Source organism: Ixodes scapularis, unplaced genomic scaffold (genome assembly GCF_016920785.2).
Source record: "Ixodes scapularis isolate PalLabHiFi unplaced genomic scaffold, ASM1692078v2 PGA_scaffold3__209_contigs__length_174095766, whole genome shotgun sequence".
NCBI classification, from domain to species: domain Eukaryota; kingdom Metazoa; phylum Arthropoda; class Arachnida; order Ixodida; family Ixodidae; genus Ixodes; species Ixodes scapularis.
Window position 1 is genome coordinate 62,427,118 of NW_024609868.1, and position 16,546 is coordinate 62,443,663.

The 16,546-nt window shown below is 48.3% G+C and overlaps 2 protein-coding genes across 2 annotated transcripts; one reads left to right on the forward strand and one right to left on the reverse strand.

The window, feature by feature from the left end:
- Positions 1 to 438: 438 nt before the first annotated feature.
- LOC115318873 lies at positions 439 to 1,510 on the reverse strand. The gene is made up of 2 exons (XM_042292744.1): positions 743 to 1,510; positions 439 to 594 (listed from the first exon to the last, which is right to left on the reverse strand). Exons 1-2 carry the CDS (start codon positions 1,508 to 1,510, stop codon positions 439 to 441), a joined length of 924 nt encoding a protein of 307 aa, XP_042148678.1.
- A 12,886-nt stretch (positions 1,511 to 14,396) lies between these two features.
- On the forward strand, positions 14,397 to 15,225 carry LOC121837392. The gene has a single exon (XM_042293008.1). It carries the CDS (start codon positions 14,522 to 14,524, stop codon positions 15,062 to 15,064), a length of 543 nt encoding a protein of 180 aa, XP_042148942.1. The 5' UTR covers positions 14,397 to 14,521; the 3' UTR covers positions 15,065 to 15,225.
- The last annotated feature ends 1,321 nt before the right edge of the window (positions 15,226 to 16,546 follow it).

Here is a 16,546-nt window from a genome sequence, read left to right on the forward strand (position 1 = left end):
CACCTGTATGAACGATACGACACGTCAGAGACGCGCCCGAAGGGATAAGTTTCAGATCGCGCACGGCATCGGTGCCAAGGAGCGATCGGCCGTCACGAACAACATAAAAAAGAATAGTCGCCGACCGATCCTGAAATTTGACAAGTCCGTAAAAACAACCCAAAACGGGGATCTGCCCTCGCAGATAATGGACGAGGGTCCGTGGCGGTTTTCTTAACTGTAGTTCTTTAGAGGTCGTGAGCCGTGAAAACGTCGCTTCAGAGAGAATTGAGACTTCGGACCCAGTGTCAATCAGAAGGGACATGGGAAAATTGTTCACCTCCACGTCGACTACGAAGTTGAGGCTACGGTGACGGTCATGCTGCGAAGGACTTCTGGCCGGTCTAACGGTGTAGACAGTGGACAGGATCTCCTCGTCCTCGTCCTCCTCGGGGAAGGTCACGATGCCATGGATGGGGGCCCGCGCTCGGTTGCCTCCGTTTGGCGGAAGTCGGCGACCGGATCCTCGGCCGCGCCCAGCGGGAAAGGCCAGCTGGCGCCGATCGCAGGCGGATGGAGGTGGACGACTCCGACACACGTTGGCGAAGTGTCCGGCTTTGCCACATGAAAAACACGTAGCCCCCGACGCGGGGCATCGGTCCCGAGGGTGGGGTTGACGGCCACAAAAGTCGCATAATGGTGCACCGTAACGGAAAGCACGCGCTCCCAGAGGGGCGTCACGTGCTGGTCGTCGCTCGCAAACACAAGCCGATGGGCGCGGTTGGTGGCGCGGAGATAAATTGAAACCTTCAGCTCGGGATGAGGAGGCAACGAATTGCTGGCGCTCGCCGTCTTGGACACGGCCTGATGACGGTGACGGTCGAGCGGCGTTGTCTTGCGTCCGCGGCGCGAAGACCCGCTCAACACAAGACTGTACTTGCGAGTTTAAATTTGTTGATAGCTGGCGGTACTGATCGCAATCGCGAGAGGACTGCTCGAACTGCTGAGCAAGGAGTACAGCACGTTCGAGGCTTGGTGGCTGAGCCCCCGCAGCCTCTCGGATTAAGCGATCTTGTACCTCTGATGATCGTAGTCCAGCCAGAAAAATCTCGGCGATGCGATCTTCTAAAGTCGCTCCGAAATTGCAAAAGGAGCCCAGGTGACGCAAAGCACCAAGGAATTCCAATACGCTTTCTCCTGGGGCCTGAACCCGAGTTAAGAATTTCTTGCGTTCGAGAACTACGTTGGTAGTAAAGCCGAAGTGTCGATCTAATGACTGGAGCAGTACGTCGAATTCAGTAAGCTCGGCGCTAACGGCAGCTCCTGCTAGGTTGAAGGTGGACACGATCCGTTGACCTTCCTGGCCAAGCATTCCAATTAGCAGGGCCCGTTTCCGTCTCGGGGTGAATGCGTCGGCATCGATAGCATCTAAGTGGTTTAAAAAAATTAATTTCCACATCGCCCAGGGTAGCGCGGGGGCACCCGGTATTAGCATGAATGGCGGAGGAGCTGTGCTCGCGAACCCCGACATCTTGAAATCTGTCGAGGTAGCTCGATCTCAGTTATCCCAATCTCGTCGCCAGAATGTAGTGTTTGAGGTGCTATACTGCATTAGGATATATGCGCAGGAAGGCTTACGGTACGACGACGATGGCGTGGAGGGCAGCGGCGGCCCGCGGCCAAGCGGACACGCCGAAGGAAAAAGGACACGTCCAGCCCCGACGAACGCTGCTACACTTCTTCTTTATTCACGCGCACAAGGGCGATTAAAGGAAAAGGGACACCCTGGTGGCGATTCGTAAACTCAATTACAACAGTACTCTCCACGAGTGAAATGTATGACCGTATCCAAAGGCATCGACGTACTCCGACAGGCAGAATACAAGCAAGGGGTGAAAAAAATGAATGGAAGATCCATAGGTGGTTATTCGGGAATCCGTTAGCATGACCCTTGCAAAACTCCGCACGCGCCCCCCTTTGGGAAAGGCCAACACTGACACCGTAAGGAGACCAAAAAGAGGCAACAAATAGAGGAAACCAAAAAATAACGCCAAAATCGAAAAGTGAAAGGGTCAGCATTAGCGTTATCCAAAGAGGAACATGTGTGGCGTTTCCAAGGGTTTTGCTAACGCATTCCCTAAGGATCCCTCAATGAATCTCCCTGTAATGTTTTTCTTGAAAATATCATGAGCAACGAAGAAAGTAAAACTCAAAGAATTTTTTAACTGAGTCTGTTGGTGTTAACTAGGGAAAAAGTGAAAATAAATAAGAGCCTCGAAGTTGGTGGCGGGAGTTCAACTTCATACGAATCGACATATTGCACCGTAGCATATACAGACAACCCCGAAACTCAGATAAGGAGCTTTGCCAGTTTTTCTGGAATGTATTGTTCATATTTTTTTTTATTGTAGTGTTTGTAACAGTATTGTGTATCATCTCAGTCTGAATCTTTTACGAGTATTTTCATATATGCGTTCAACCTGCCGCTCACACGCTTTTGTTTTTAATGTACAGTATATCTAATGCCTTTCTAGTCCGTGGCCGCAAAACACTACTTACCTCACCCTAAAAAAATAAAAAAAAATTAAGAAAAGTGATCACGGATATTATATGTGTCCCGAGCGACAAGTGGTGCTACTCAATCTACTGAATCCACAGGGAAGCAAACTACTGCAAATTTGAACACACATCACCCCATCTCCTTTTGCTAACAAAACATAGAAAAAAGAAAAACAGCGCGGTTTGTTTATTGAGCCCACATAATGCAGTGAGCACACATGAGCACACATGATGCCGTATAACGTAGTGAAATTACGCTTTCTTTGTTTGCAGGATGCTCGTGCCGATGGGCGGCACCCGCTATTAAAGCTCCCGGCTTCCGAAACTCGGATGTCGTCAATAGTGCACGCTTCGACGTGAAGAAGCCACCTGACCCACGCAACGTAGAAACCGGTGTCCTCGCACACTAACTCTCAAAAGTACGAAAAGAAAATTGTATGAAGCTGTCAGAAGAGAGGCAAGAGCCATCCATTCATTCAGCTGGGAGCGCCGCACACCGCGACCCGCAAGGAGAAAGCGACCCTTACGTCAAAGCGTTCGCAGAGCGCAGTCAGCCTCAAAGACCTCACCCCCTCGAGACGCGTACCCAAAACAAGACGAGCGAAGTAGTGTGCGCAGCGGGGCCCCTCCCGCTCTTTGAGACGTAGATTGCGTGGCGGCTTTTCAAGAACCCGTCAAGTACATCGTGCTTAGTGCAAACACGAAGCCCCCAACAGAGAGACAAGAGAACTCCACTTAGAGCAAATAAACGGTGCCGAGAGAAGAGGAAAGCGCCGAGACGAGAGCCGTGACCACGCCAGTCAAGTCAGTAACACGCGAGACAAAAACGAACAACATAAACTAGACCAACAAGACGAAGATGAAGAAGAAACAACGCACGTTGGTAATAGTATATACTTCGTTCACCCCTAAGCTGATAGTGCGGTTAAAGCTACGTGCCCTCTTGGACCAGTCAGACGTGTATCTTTCCGTACGTGATCACACTCCCGCCCATACCCCCGTGCACAGAGTGGGGGTCAGGTGATGAAAGGGAGACGGCTGATTGGTCCGGCGAGCACGTAGTTTCGACAGCAGCGTCAGCTTAGGGTTCAAGGGAGTATAGCGGTGGTTGGGTTGTCACAGATGTAAAGGAACAACAACAACCAGCCGCCACAGTAGGAGGTGGAGGTCTACAGCGGAGGAAGGAGAGTCGTTTAAAAAAGAGGACCAGTCGCAGGCGATGTCTACGTAGAGAGGCTCGACGGATGAAGGATGAAGGTGTTCTCAGTTTCACCTTACGATGGATCGATGAAGCCGCTACGCTGGTCATTAAAGCCAATCCAATGCCGTTGGCGTGTAACACGACCTTCGGGAAGGGCGCGGCTATGTTCCGCAAGGTTTGCAGTCACGTGATGCCTTTGCAGCGCTGGACTGGCTCGAATAGATGCTTGGCGTCAGCTGCGGTCCATCGTACGGTGAAACAACGCAGCCGAGAGTTTGTGAGGCAGGCAGGTAGCAAGCGGACGGCTGCGGCCTCCACTGCTGCAGCAGGATCTCGAGATGCATCGGTGGCAGCGGCGGACGAAACCAACAATTACCGTGGCGTTGCTCCCACCTCCGAGCTTCCCCACGGCAGGCGGAGGGAACGCAGGAACCCCGCCATTAGAGACGGGCTGCCCTGTAATCAGAGTGACAGGCGGGGCCCTTCATTTAGACGTATACATCGCGTGTATGCGTAGGTTGTACAAATCCCCCCCATGCCGGGCTGGCTCGTTTTTTTGTTTTTGTTCTTTTCTTTCTTCTCGCTGATCCGTTTCTTCTGTCGGCGGTGTCCGGCTCTCTCGTGGGGACGTGTTTCAAAAGATAAGGCAGGGGCGGGCGCGCGACGGCTGCGCGCCTGTCTACAGGTGTACTCCGTGTCGTTCGTCTTCTGCGTGTGGGGGCCTCGCGGACGCGGGGCGGGAAAATAAGCGGCGTTATCTCCGGAGAGCCTCGATCTATGAAGGGCCATGCAAGCACGGACAGTTCCATAAGAAAGGTCGCCGGTGAAGCATTTCAGACCATTTAAACGTAATGCATCCGTCATCTCCGTTATAGGGTCTGAAGACTGGAAGGCGTGGTTCACTCCATGGCAGGTTTTAATATTTAAAAAGAGCTTACCTGATTTTAGAATTCTTTTTTTATTCAGTATAACAACGCTGCAAGTTTCTACGTCTTGAAACAAAAGGCCGGTTCACACATGCCCGCCCAGCGCAGCGCCAAATCCGTTCTATGTGCGGAGAGCAACCATACATGTGCACGTTACCCAAACAAATGACTAAAAACCGTCATTCGTTACTCGCTCAAAAAGTAACTAAATACGTTCCTCGTTACTGATTCTCAAAGGGAACCCGTTACTTTTTCGTCGCTTTGACGACCAAATACTGAACTGCTTTTGTTTCATGCTTTACTTTTCTTCTTTTAGGTAGTTATTTAGCAGTACCTACCTCCCCAAGCTTTCATCAATTATGTTTCCCCGCTTCCTTGAGAATACTTCTCCTCGACGCTGAAGAGTCGTACTACTGACGCGCTCGAAGTAAGGACACTGTTGTCCTTCAGCAAGAGCTGGTGAATCTGGGATTCCCGCCTCTCTCTCTCTCTTGCTCTAGCTGCTTCTGAAGTTCGAAGTTGACAATGGGTTCTGTGCCTTCCCGTGTTGGCAACAACCGGCTTTACGTTCGGTCTGTACACGATTTTAGAAAGTTCAACCAACGAACCTTATTGTGTTCTCTGGGGGAGAGACATTCCCAGCTGTAGAGTTGGACAGGCGTGTTCAACTATAAACGTTGCTATACTGTACTACTGCTGAGTTTTTTTTTTTTTTTTTTTTTTTTGGGGGGGGGGGGGGGAGGGGGGGTTATTTGTCTGCCTTTGTTGCAATAGACGCATACTCAGGTTCGAATCAGAACGAGACTGCTGTTGTACACGTTACTCATCAAAAGTAACAAAATACCGTTACTCGTTACTTGGCCTAAAAAGTACCTAAATGCGTTACTCGTTCTTTTTCTAGAAAGGTAACTAAATACGTTACTCGTTACCGAAAAAAGTAACTATAGTCCGTTGCAACTCAAGAAGGTAGGGCGATAGAAAGGAAAGCCGGGGAGGAGGAAGCAGGCGGAACGCTAGAGAGACTTTAAGCCCCGCCTTCTTCAGTTGCAACAGACTAAAGGTAGAAGTAACTCGTTACTAGTAACGCGTTTCGTACATGTCTGAGAGAAACTGAAGGAGTGAGCTGACGTCAGAGTGCCTAGCTTTCCTTGGAAAAATAGGGGGCAGTCGCAAAGGCTAGCTGCCAGTTTGTCTTTATTACCACTGAATATAGCAAACAAAAACGTCGCCTGGTCCTCTCGCATGGTACGGAGTTCGGCGTTCGAACACCCGACTCTGTGTGAGGAACTGGCGACGACGGTTGTGATCGTTCTTGATTGAAGAGACACAGAAAGTAAAGACAAAGACAGATAGCCTATAAATCTACCCACTTTCCTTCCAATCAAAGCTTGGCACTCTGAAGTCACTGCACGCTCTCATCTCATATTCTCTTTCCGTGCCTAACTGTACTGTGCCAAATTTAACACTTCTCGCACCGCTGAGGTTTCTTTCTTATCAGTTTCAAAACCGCGAGCTTTCCACAGTGAGGTAGTTTCACACTGGCGATAGAAACGCTTTTCGCTGCATGTCGGATTCCTTCTGCTCGATCTCGATCCGGAGAATACTGAGAGAGACAAGATCTAGAGTCTTGATGCAAGCACGCAGCTTCACTACGTGCTCAAGAATAAAAAGAAAACAAAAACGGTGCGACGCAAAATGGTTTGATGCAACTGAATCCTGGGCAAGTAGCGCCATTGCCTTTTCCGCCTGCTAGCAGGACACGAACAGAGAGTAACCTGCATATGACCAAAATACGGCGAGGCGATGGGCTGATCAGCGTCTCTTGAAATGGTAATCGCCATTCCGGTTCTTTCGAGTCTTCGAAAATTCGGAAGGGTCGTTAAGAACCAGCCACATCAGGATCGCTACGCAGCGTCATGGTCATGAAAGAGTTCCTCGCCGAATAAGCGCCTTTGGCACTGTATACGCAATACTTATTAATCATGTTTATTTCCACAGCCCTCTTAGAATGATATCGTTCTTGATTACTTCAAGACAGGAATACTATTTTTTAATGCGGCCTAACAGACGCCGAATGTTGTGACGGTGGCGGCAGCATTCCAACAGTGCTTCACAGACCGCCACCAGACGCAATGTTTAAATATGTTCATTTGTTTAAAATTTTTTTTTTTTACTTCTCTGACTGCAGCCCAGAAACACTAGTCTAGGATAGTGTTTCTGGGCTGCCGACCCAATATAGACCACACCTAAACAAACAAAAAGTGCAAACATGTCGTTTTCATACCGCCCTAAAGGGTATTACAGCGATGTTCTGAGCTGCTCCAACTAGCTATATTTTCGGAATCACCGGCTTTTACTCTTTCCGTTATGTTATTTAGTATCGCTAAATTCATATAAGGTATTATGAAATTGCAAGTAAAAATTATCTCAAAAACAACATTCAAATATACCCGCGCGTTTTAGTGGCGTAACGTCAGGGGAAGGTAGGCTTACCGGTCGAGCGGGCAGACTAAAAATGGACTATGTCGAGCATTTGTTTCGTGCTGCTGCGCGGGTGTTGGAGCGAGCTTCCATAGCATTGATTTGACACCATGAAACTGCTTGTAATAACTTGGGAACAAAGTCTACAGTTCAAAGAGTGAACCCCTGCTTCCCCCGACGTCCCTTTTTCATGGTTGCCAGAAGATACTTTCGCTTTGAAGAACACGATGTGAACCAAAATTCTAAATTCACGCAAAAAAAAAAAAAAAAAGTATTTTGTCCCAATATTTGGGTTACTATTGTAGCAATGTTTGTTTGTGTGTTTAGCAAAATTTCAGAGAAATCCCGGAGCTAAAAAGAAAACGTCAGATGCCTCTTATCAAAACGGTCTGTTTTTTTTTTTTATTAGTTACAAATAATATTTGAATTTCATCATTTCTAACATCACCCACTCAAATGTCATCACACACGTTTTCTTATGTATTCATGATGGCTTTATTTGTAACTGGGCGACAAGTGGGTCGAATACTGCGCGGTCATCCTCGAGAGTAAGCTATTCACGACAAAAATGCGGTATCAGAAAGAGTTGATGTATTCAGTTCATAGACGCTTGAGATCTCCCATTACCGTTTTCTTAGTTCCCTTGGGCCTTGTCTCCTTTATGTCGCCTTTCATCTCTTTCTCTTCAAGCGTGAAGCATACGTATAACAAGAGTCAAGGTCAGCAGTCGACAAGTTTGTCAAAACCGGACCAATTTGCGACGTGTGTTTGACGCGTGACGTGTCTGCCGTGTTTCGATACGTTTCTCTGACGGCAGTCGCCTTGAACTCGTTTCAAAGACCGACATCGCGCCAGAAGAATGTTCCCGGCTGCAGTCACGTCAAAAGAAGTGTGAAGTCTGGTCGACAAAATAAACGTCGAAGAGAGACACGGCCGGAGGAGGTGACCCGGCGGTTTTCCGTTGCTCAAATCGAGAGAGCCGTAGCGTGAATGCGAGTTGGCGTTGGTCCACGGAACCGCCAGCAGATGGCGGTAGCTCGTGGAGGCGTTGGGAGAAAATTCGAGTCTCGGTGGGCGCGCGGGCTTTCTGTCGGCAGCGTTGCAACCCGGATTACAGCAGATTTTTATCGGATTCGCCTACTTTTATGCGCTTCATACTACGAAGCACTGCCCTCTATGTTACAATGAACGCGAGTTCAATCTACGAGACCGAGCGGCTTGCTTTGGAAGCATGTTTTTGTTCTAAAACGTTTCACATTATGTAAGGAATCACCTTTCAATGAAAACGACCCGTAAACGATTAACTTCCGAATAATTATGCACCGAGATGTCGATCGACCCTTGAGAAATGGAGGCACTGGCTCGTCGCTCTCAAGAAGCAATTTATCCAGGGCAGTACGATGGTAAGATGTGATCGTTAACGTGCATCACGCGGAAGTAATTACACGACAGCGCGCTGGTATAGAAGCTCATAAATATTGAAGCCAGAACAAATGGGGATTGAACTCAAGAGTCATAGGACCTCTAGTGCTAGATACGTCTAGCGTCGCGACCTGCGCTGCCTTAACACACCCAGCCAACGATACTAGTAAACAACGAAAATGTATCTCTTCTGTATACACTCCCTATAAAATCGCGTCCAGAGCCTGAGAGAATGCCGCTTCGAGTACGCGGCTTCAGTGGCAATCTCGTGTTGCGCAAGTTACGGCACGAGAAAGCTGAAACTTCAATAGAGCTGAGTGAACAACAGCGCTGCTAGAAGGTAAACCCATCAGTGTTAAAATTAATTATGGTTGCAGTCGAACGTTTATTGTTGAAGAGTATCATGTACAGTGCTCAGCAAACTTATCTGGAACATATGTTAAGCCTACTCTTGGCTGGATATATTTTTTTTTCTATGCGTGCGTGCATAGCTGGCGCTAGCCCTAAGCTATTTCTCTTTGTGTCCCACTATGTCCATAGCATACCTTCAGTTCACATTAAAGGGAAGATGGGGCACTTCTACATTTGAGAAAAAACGCTTGAATTGCATTCATTTGGCCTTTAGAATAACAGATATCAAAATTATATTTCAATGCGATGCGCCGGAGAGCCACAAGAGCAATTTCAAAATAGGACTGAAGCCCCGCCTCCCTAGCCTTGGGCAGCCAAAAGAGCCGTCGATGACGTCACGGACAGCGACTGTCTTTCACGTTTTTCTCGCGTTTAACAATACTTACGCAGCAAATGGTTTGGGTATTCGGGTTCACGGGGTAAAAATATACTAGAATTCACTTCTAACTCATTTTTTCCAAGAAGCTCCGTAGCTTCCCTTTAATATGCGCAGTTCTGTCATATTCTATCTTTTCTCTGCATTCAATATTCCACAAGTGATCCGTATCAGTACGACGAGCACTGTACACTGCCGTGCTGGGGTGGCCGATGGGTTGTCGGCCGCTGAAAAAAAATTTCTGGGTTGAAAGTGAAATACGTCGGAAGGAGCATTGCAGGGACGAATCACGGACGCTTTTCACAGGGCCCCTGTGGCGCCGATGATGATGATAATAGCTAACGACGGTGCTTCGGTACTAGTTTGCTTGTGAACCGCTTTCGTGGGCTAGTGGGTTTGATGGCGGTCCGTTAGTATACTGAATTCTGTTTCAAATATCAAAACACTTTACTCCTGGATAAACAGGCTGGGATAATGTCGTCTTTAGTGGTGAGACCAAAAGGTAACGCATTGCTGTTGCAGCGGTTACTGCGTGAGAACACCTAGAGACCGCAATGGTGGAATTTTTTCCATGTCGAGATGTCTGGATCACGTTTCTTGACAGCACCATTTGTGCTTCTGTTAACGTCTGCAGCCCGAAAAAAAGAGCCACATTGTGCCCAGGAAGTCAAGTACAGGTCGGTGCTGCAGTTCGCTTAGCCTGTGTGCCTGTCGGAAACAGAAGTTTAAAACCGGGGTCACACTGCTTATATCTCATACCAATGACAGTCTGCATACAGTTTCGAACGCGAGTCACCGCGAGATTCGTCCTTCGAATGCCGCATGGCAATGTGTTCAAGGATGAAACTTGGCACGCGGCATTCGAACCACGACTATTGCGGTGACTCGTGTTTGCAGACTGTCTTTTCTATGATTAAGGAGCAGTCCTGGGAGGATCGGTGGCCGAGTCATTCCTGTTTCCGGCACTCGTCGAGTACGGACGCACGGATGGCTGGCTCCGCGGGAGCTGAGATAACGGCCTTATCGGGCCGCGGTTTTGAGACATCTGCTGTTCCTCAGGATTATCGGATTGTACTGCCGCCCCTGCCAACAGGTATCATCATGCACAACAGCATTTTTCTGCACTGCGATGTCTCGGGAAGGCCGTACAAGATTGGCGACTTCAAACCAGGGCTTCAGAGCGTTGGCGTCTTGCAAGACCTCAAGGCATTTGGTTCCTACCAGATGAACCATGTTTGGATTGCTACCTTCCGCTCACTGGCATCCAAGCAGAAGATCCAGGACGCAAAAGAACTGCTCGTCAAGGGAAAAAGGTGCCTCGTGCTGGATTCCAACAAGGCTGAGGTACGCTTAAAACTGCACTGGGTGCCGTGTGACGTCCCTGATGATGGAATCCGGAGGGCTCTTGAGCCTTACGGAACCGTTCAAGGTGTTGTTCGTGAAAGCTGGCATGAAGACGGCTTCCAAGGCGTGGAATCTACTACTAGAGTGGTGCGTCTGAAGCTCAAGGACAGCGTGACCTTAGAAAGGCTGCCGCACCAACTGCGCATGCCGCACGGATCAGTTCTAGTCATCGCCCCGGGGCGCGCACCAATGTGCTTGCGTTGCCGAAGGACAGGACACGTTCGACGTGAGTGCAAAGTGCCCCGCTGCGAACTGTGTCTGCGCTTCGGGCACGAAAAGGACGACTGCGTCAGGAGCTACGCTACAGTCACAGAAGGTGCGACCGGAAAGGATGAATTGGAAGACATTATGGATGAGGAAGAAGCTGAAGTCGCGGCAGGTGGCAGCTTGCCGGCCAGTAGCAACATGGACGTGCTGTGCCCCTTGGAAGCGGAAGCTGCAAAGGACAACACCCCCTCTCCGCCTGCCACTCCCTCGGCCTCCCCGGTGTCTACCGCTCCTGCGAAGGAAGACACCACGAACAGCAGTGCAGAGGTCAACGCATCTTCGAAGACTGCTTCGAACCGCCAGGAGGACCGCCCCACCTGCCAGGACCAGAGCACAGACGTCAAGCCGATGCAAGCTGCACCGACAGACACTGGCACGGCTGTTCCGAAGTTCAGGAGCTGTGAAGACTGGGCCAGCACGGATGAAGACGGACAAGTGCTACCGGACCAGCGCCTTAAATGGAAACCAGTCAGCCAGCGAAATTTTCGATACGACCCAAAGACCCGGATCCCGACTGAAGCTCGTCGGCAAAAGGACTCTCAGTAGGTTCTTGCATGCACTGTGATGCTTTCTGGCGCATTTCTTCTTGTTTGATGCATAACCCCCTTGATATGAGTGTGGTGAGAAAAGTACTTGCATTAACTCGCAGTGTTCTATTTAAAAAGAGTTACTTTTAATTGCGTTAGCTTAATTGCACGAAAGAGACAACAGTGGTTACTGAACACCCTCTTAGCAGAAAGAGTTCACGTCGCACTACTGCAAGAAACTAAATTAACCGCTCAGCATGCTAATCAGGCCGTCCAATTTTTCGAAAACCACTTTGAACTCCGGTATGTCAACGCCATTTCACATAGTGCGGGGACAGCCGTACTAATTAAAAAGAAAAGCGGCATTACAGTATTCCCTGAATGGGAGACGGACCGGAGTGGAAGAATTTGCGCTGTAGACGTGCTATACAATAATGAAGCTATCCGGATAGTCGCAGCGCATGCGCCAAACCAACCGACAGAAAGAAAAGGTTTTTTTAATCAGCTCCGACAGTATATCAGCACTCCGGCACACACACTACTGGGGGGTGATTTCAACTGCGTGACTCGGGCCAAAGATTCGTCGAAGGGACTTCGACAGGACTCCAGCATAGCAGAACTTAAGAAGCTACTTAGAGATTTTGATTTGCAAGACTTAACTGAATTTGTACAAGCACCATCTCCCGGATACACTCATTGGCAAGGGGAATGTCACTCGCGACTAGATCGCATATATGCTTCGAGTGGCTTGGCGGCAAATACGATAGCCTATAACGTTATACCAGTAGCTTTTTCAGATCACGCTCTTGTTACGGCGCAGATAGGGAAGGAAAAAAAAAAGCAAAACTGCGATTCATCCTGGAAAACGTGGAAACTAAACGAAAGCGCGCTTGAGGAGGAGGAGCTTCAACAAGAGTTAAAAAGGCTTATCACAGAGAAAGCGAAAAGTCATGAAGTGAACGCTGAGCACTGGGAGCTGCTGAAAGAAGAAATAAAGATGAGCGCAATCGCCTTCTGCCAGAAAAAATATATGGAAAGGAAATCCGCTAAAAGAAACCTGATGAAGACATTGCAAACTTTAATAAGAGAAGAGAATTTAACACCTGGCTTGTTTACGGCTGACATTCAAGAATGCAAGGCCCAACTGCTGGAACAACTAGAGGAAGAATATCGAGGTGCTATGGTGAGGTCAAGGTTACGCACGCTCGAACGGTCAGAAGACCCCACAAAGATATTTAAAACGCGCGAACGTGAGCGCGCGTGCCGCAACAACATCCATGAACTTCAGAGCGGAGAAAACATACTCTCGAAACCCGAAGAAATAGAATTAGAGTTAGTCGCCTTTTTTAGTAAAATGTTAGGTGAACAAAAATCTCCGAACAGACAAGCAATGAAGGAAGTGCTAGCAGTTATGCCCAAGGTACCGGAGAAACTGGTGGAGTGCCTTAACGGGCCCATCAGTGAGGCGGAGGTACAATGTGCAATTAAGGATCTGGCACCAAGGAAGTCACCCGGGGTTGATGGGCTCGGCGCAGCTTTCTACAAAATGTTTTCATCGGAACTAGTGCCAGTTTTAACGAAAGTGTATGCGGATATATATAATCAAAACCTCCTTCCACCTTCAATGCGACAGGCAACAACGGTACTAATTCCAAAGCGGAAAAGCGATGGGTCAATCAGAAGTAGCGAAGACTTTCGACCAATAAGCCTTCTGACAACGGATTATAAGATCCTAGCAAAAATCATATCAAAACGCCTCGAAGTTGCATTCCATACCATTGTTGGAAATCATCAAACGTATGGTTTCAAAAATAGATCGATATTCACTAATCTGCATACAATGAGGATTATAGCAGAAACGGCAGAAGCGATGGGACGTCCTACGGCTGTCCTACAAATATATTTAAAAAAAGCGTTTGACAAAGTGTGTCACTCCTTCTTATTTTCATTATTAGAGCACTGTGGAACCGGACAACTTCTGGTCAGTTTCATCAAAATATGTTACAGGGACATAAGCACACGGATCCTTATCAATGGACGCAAGTCACGCTCCATTCCCGTGAAGTCGTCGGTACGCCAAGGATGCCCAATGTCGCCCATACTTTTTGCTATCTATCTAGAACCGATGTGTAAGGCAATCTTGAATGACGTAATCATAGAAGGCGCAAGCCTGGGTGCAACGTCAGCACGGTTGCTGGCTTACGCGGATGACGTCACCCTAATTGGTCAAAATCAGAAAGATTTAGTGCGGGCCGTAGAACTTGTAAGGCAGTTTAGCGACGTTTCTGGAGCTGAAATTAACCCCAAAAAGTCTGTTGGAGCCTGGCTGGGGCCGTGGGCATCCAAGCCAAAACAATTCTTGGGCATCATGTGGTCCACATCCATTTCCAACTATCTTGGGGTTGGGCTGGGCACAGAGCAGCTAAGGACCGGACTGGATGGCATTCACCTGAGCACACTGAGGGCCAAACTTCCAGAATGGCAGGGCAGATACGTGCCGCTACTGAACAAAGCGGTTATTAGTAATACAGTATTTTTTTCCACTGTCTGGTATTCGGCGCAAGCTGTTCCATATAGGCAACTCGACGTGCAAAAAGTGCATCGGTTTTGTGCAACGTTTGTGTGGGGCTCTGGGTTTGAAAGAATGCGCAGAAACAATCTCTTTATCAGCAAGCAGAAGGGAGGGCTGGGACTTGCAAACCTAGACATAAAATTGAAAGTGCAACGTTTCCTTGTCTTCCGAAACCGAGCAACCAGCCCGGTGTTGATGGCGGCGTTAAAGGAGCTCGGTGGACCATATCTGGCTCCATGGACTAAAGAAACCGTTGGCACTCCAGAAAGGACCTCGATCCTACGATACTATAGAGAAATTAGAGATGCGATTCGTTTTTTTGAAGAACGTTTTTCGTGGGAATACCTAAACAGCGTCAAACGCAGACGTCTTTATTGGGACACTCTAGACCTGGTAATGCCGCCTCCAATGTATCGCCAAATGTTTCCTGGCTGCGAAAAGTCGAACGTGTTCAACCGTCTGGGTCTATACCCAGCTCGGCCAGGGATAAAGGATTTTTTTGTGCGCTTTCATACCGAAGTTTTACCGGTCAAGACCTGGGAGGAACAAAAAGGTTTTTTTCTGCCTTGGGGAGTCAATTGTGTCATTTGCCCTGTTCCCGAAACACTGCAACATACATTCATGTATTGTACTAATGCAGAACTATTTTGGGCTCAGCTCCGCGCGGAGCTTCGGATCGATCTATACCCAACCTGGTACAGCATGAAGTTTCTAGACACACCGGAAAAGCAACAAAGCAGATGTTACGAGCCCCTGACCCTGATCGGTTTGCATGCGATATGGAACTCGCGTACTGATCACACCTTGGTACGAGAACGAGGGAAGTGTGCGTGGCGCCACTTCTTAGAGGGATTTCACTACACGTCATCCATCATAAAAGAAACTTCGTTCAAGGAGACGGAACACTGGGAGAGGTTCAGGACCCTTTTAAAGCTATAAGGTCCCGAAGGTATTGCACTCTTTGGAAAGGTGTGGCTACGCAGACCAACGCGACAAACAGCGTCACGCTGAAAATGTGCGCACAATTGTGAGAGGTGTGTCAGAAGTGCTGACCTTTTAGGTTGTAAATAGCAAAATGTTTTTAAACAAATAAAAGCCAAGCTGGCAAAAAAAAAAAAAGGATCGGTGGCCGAGTGGGCTAGCGCACACCAGCTCGGAGCACGTGGAGCGAAAGCTCGCGCTGCAGAACCCAGGGATCCTGTGTTCAATCCCCACCCCTGCCCGTTTCGATCTGGATGAGCATCGTACCGGCGTGCGGTCGTGTATCACTACTGCGTGATGCACGTTAAAGACCCCAGGCTAGCGGTTGTACTGCACTGGCTAAATTGCTCATCTACAGCTGGGAGACTCGTCGCCCGTTGAGGCAGACCAAGTTGTAGGCTGTATAAACACACACACAACCCAATTTTTTTTTTTTTTGATTAAGGAGTAGTGTGAACCCTGCTTGAATAGACCCTTGATGAAAATCCGCCCCAACGCCTGGCCGCCATTTTTGATCACGCACTCTGAACATGTATTGGACGCGAGTGCTCCGTCAGCGTTCGGTGAGGCCTCGGACCCAATCACGCGCTTCCTGTCTAAGCAATGGCGACCGCCGATGTTGCTCGATGAACTTTTGAAAAGGGTCTATTGATGACGAGCTTGCTGAGCTGGCCCGTCAGAGAGTAATCGACTGTGGTTAGCGTAGTCCCAGGGGATATGCTCAGCAATCTTTTGTTGGCCCCATGAACGTACATCAGGTCTGTTAAAAAACGTCCGGGGATGTGTACGCAGCAGACTGATCTTGGTATTTGACAATTTTATTCTTAATGTGCATATATGTGATAATAGTTTCTTTGGTTGCGTTTGTTCTTCTGAGTCTGGATTACGATGAAAAGCCAGTTGCAGTCTCTTGTATGGGTGTTACCTTTCACTTCTTGGTGTATTATGATATGTCGCACAAATTTCAGCACCTGAGTAAGATTTGTTGTGCATAATGTGTTATTCGGCTGCCAAGGATACACTGTCAGCTTTCTCGTCTTCTAAATTTTGTGTCACCTGAAGAGGGTAGATTTCTGACGCACGTACAGGTTTACACTTTCAATTTATGTTTAATCGCACTGAAGACTGAACTAAGTTCCGACTTTTACGAGGTTAATAATAAAAACCTAGAAAAATAGATTGAGAAAAAGAGAGAGGCAAAGAGAGCGCCAAGAAAATTATGAAAGTATTTCACCTTCCAAGTTCGCAAAATGTGCGAAGAAACCTGCTTCATTTTATCATAACCTGGTAAAGGGCGTCAGCTAGTGGCCCTTGCGAACCAAGTATACAGCGATGAATCTGAAGCACGCGACAGCTCTCTTCTGGAGTTTTCTCCAATGGTACGACGTTACCATACTTCGCTCCGTCGCCCTGAGTGACTCGTTGGGGCAGTAGCTTTTG

Coding starts and splice junctions, on each gene's coding strand:
- LOC115318873 (XM_042292744.1), bottom strand. CDS start 1,510: ATGTCGGGGTTCGCGAGCACAGCTCCTCCGCCATTCATGCTAATACCG. Junction 595..742: donor AACCGCGCCCATCGGCTTGT/GTTTGCGAGCGA, acceptor CATGTGGCAAAG/CCGGACACTTCGCCAACGTG.
- LOC121837392 (XM_042293008.1), top strand. CDS start 14,522: ATGCCGCCTCCAATGTATCGCCAAATGTTTCCTGGCTGCGAAAAGTCG.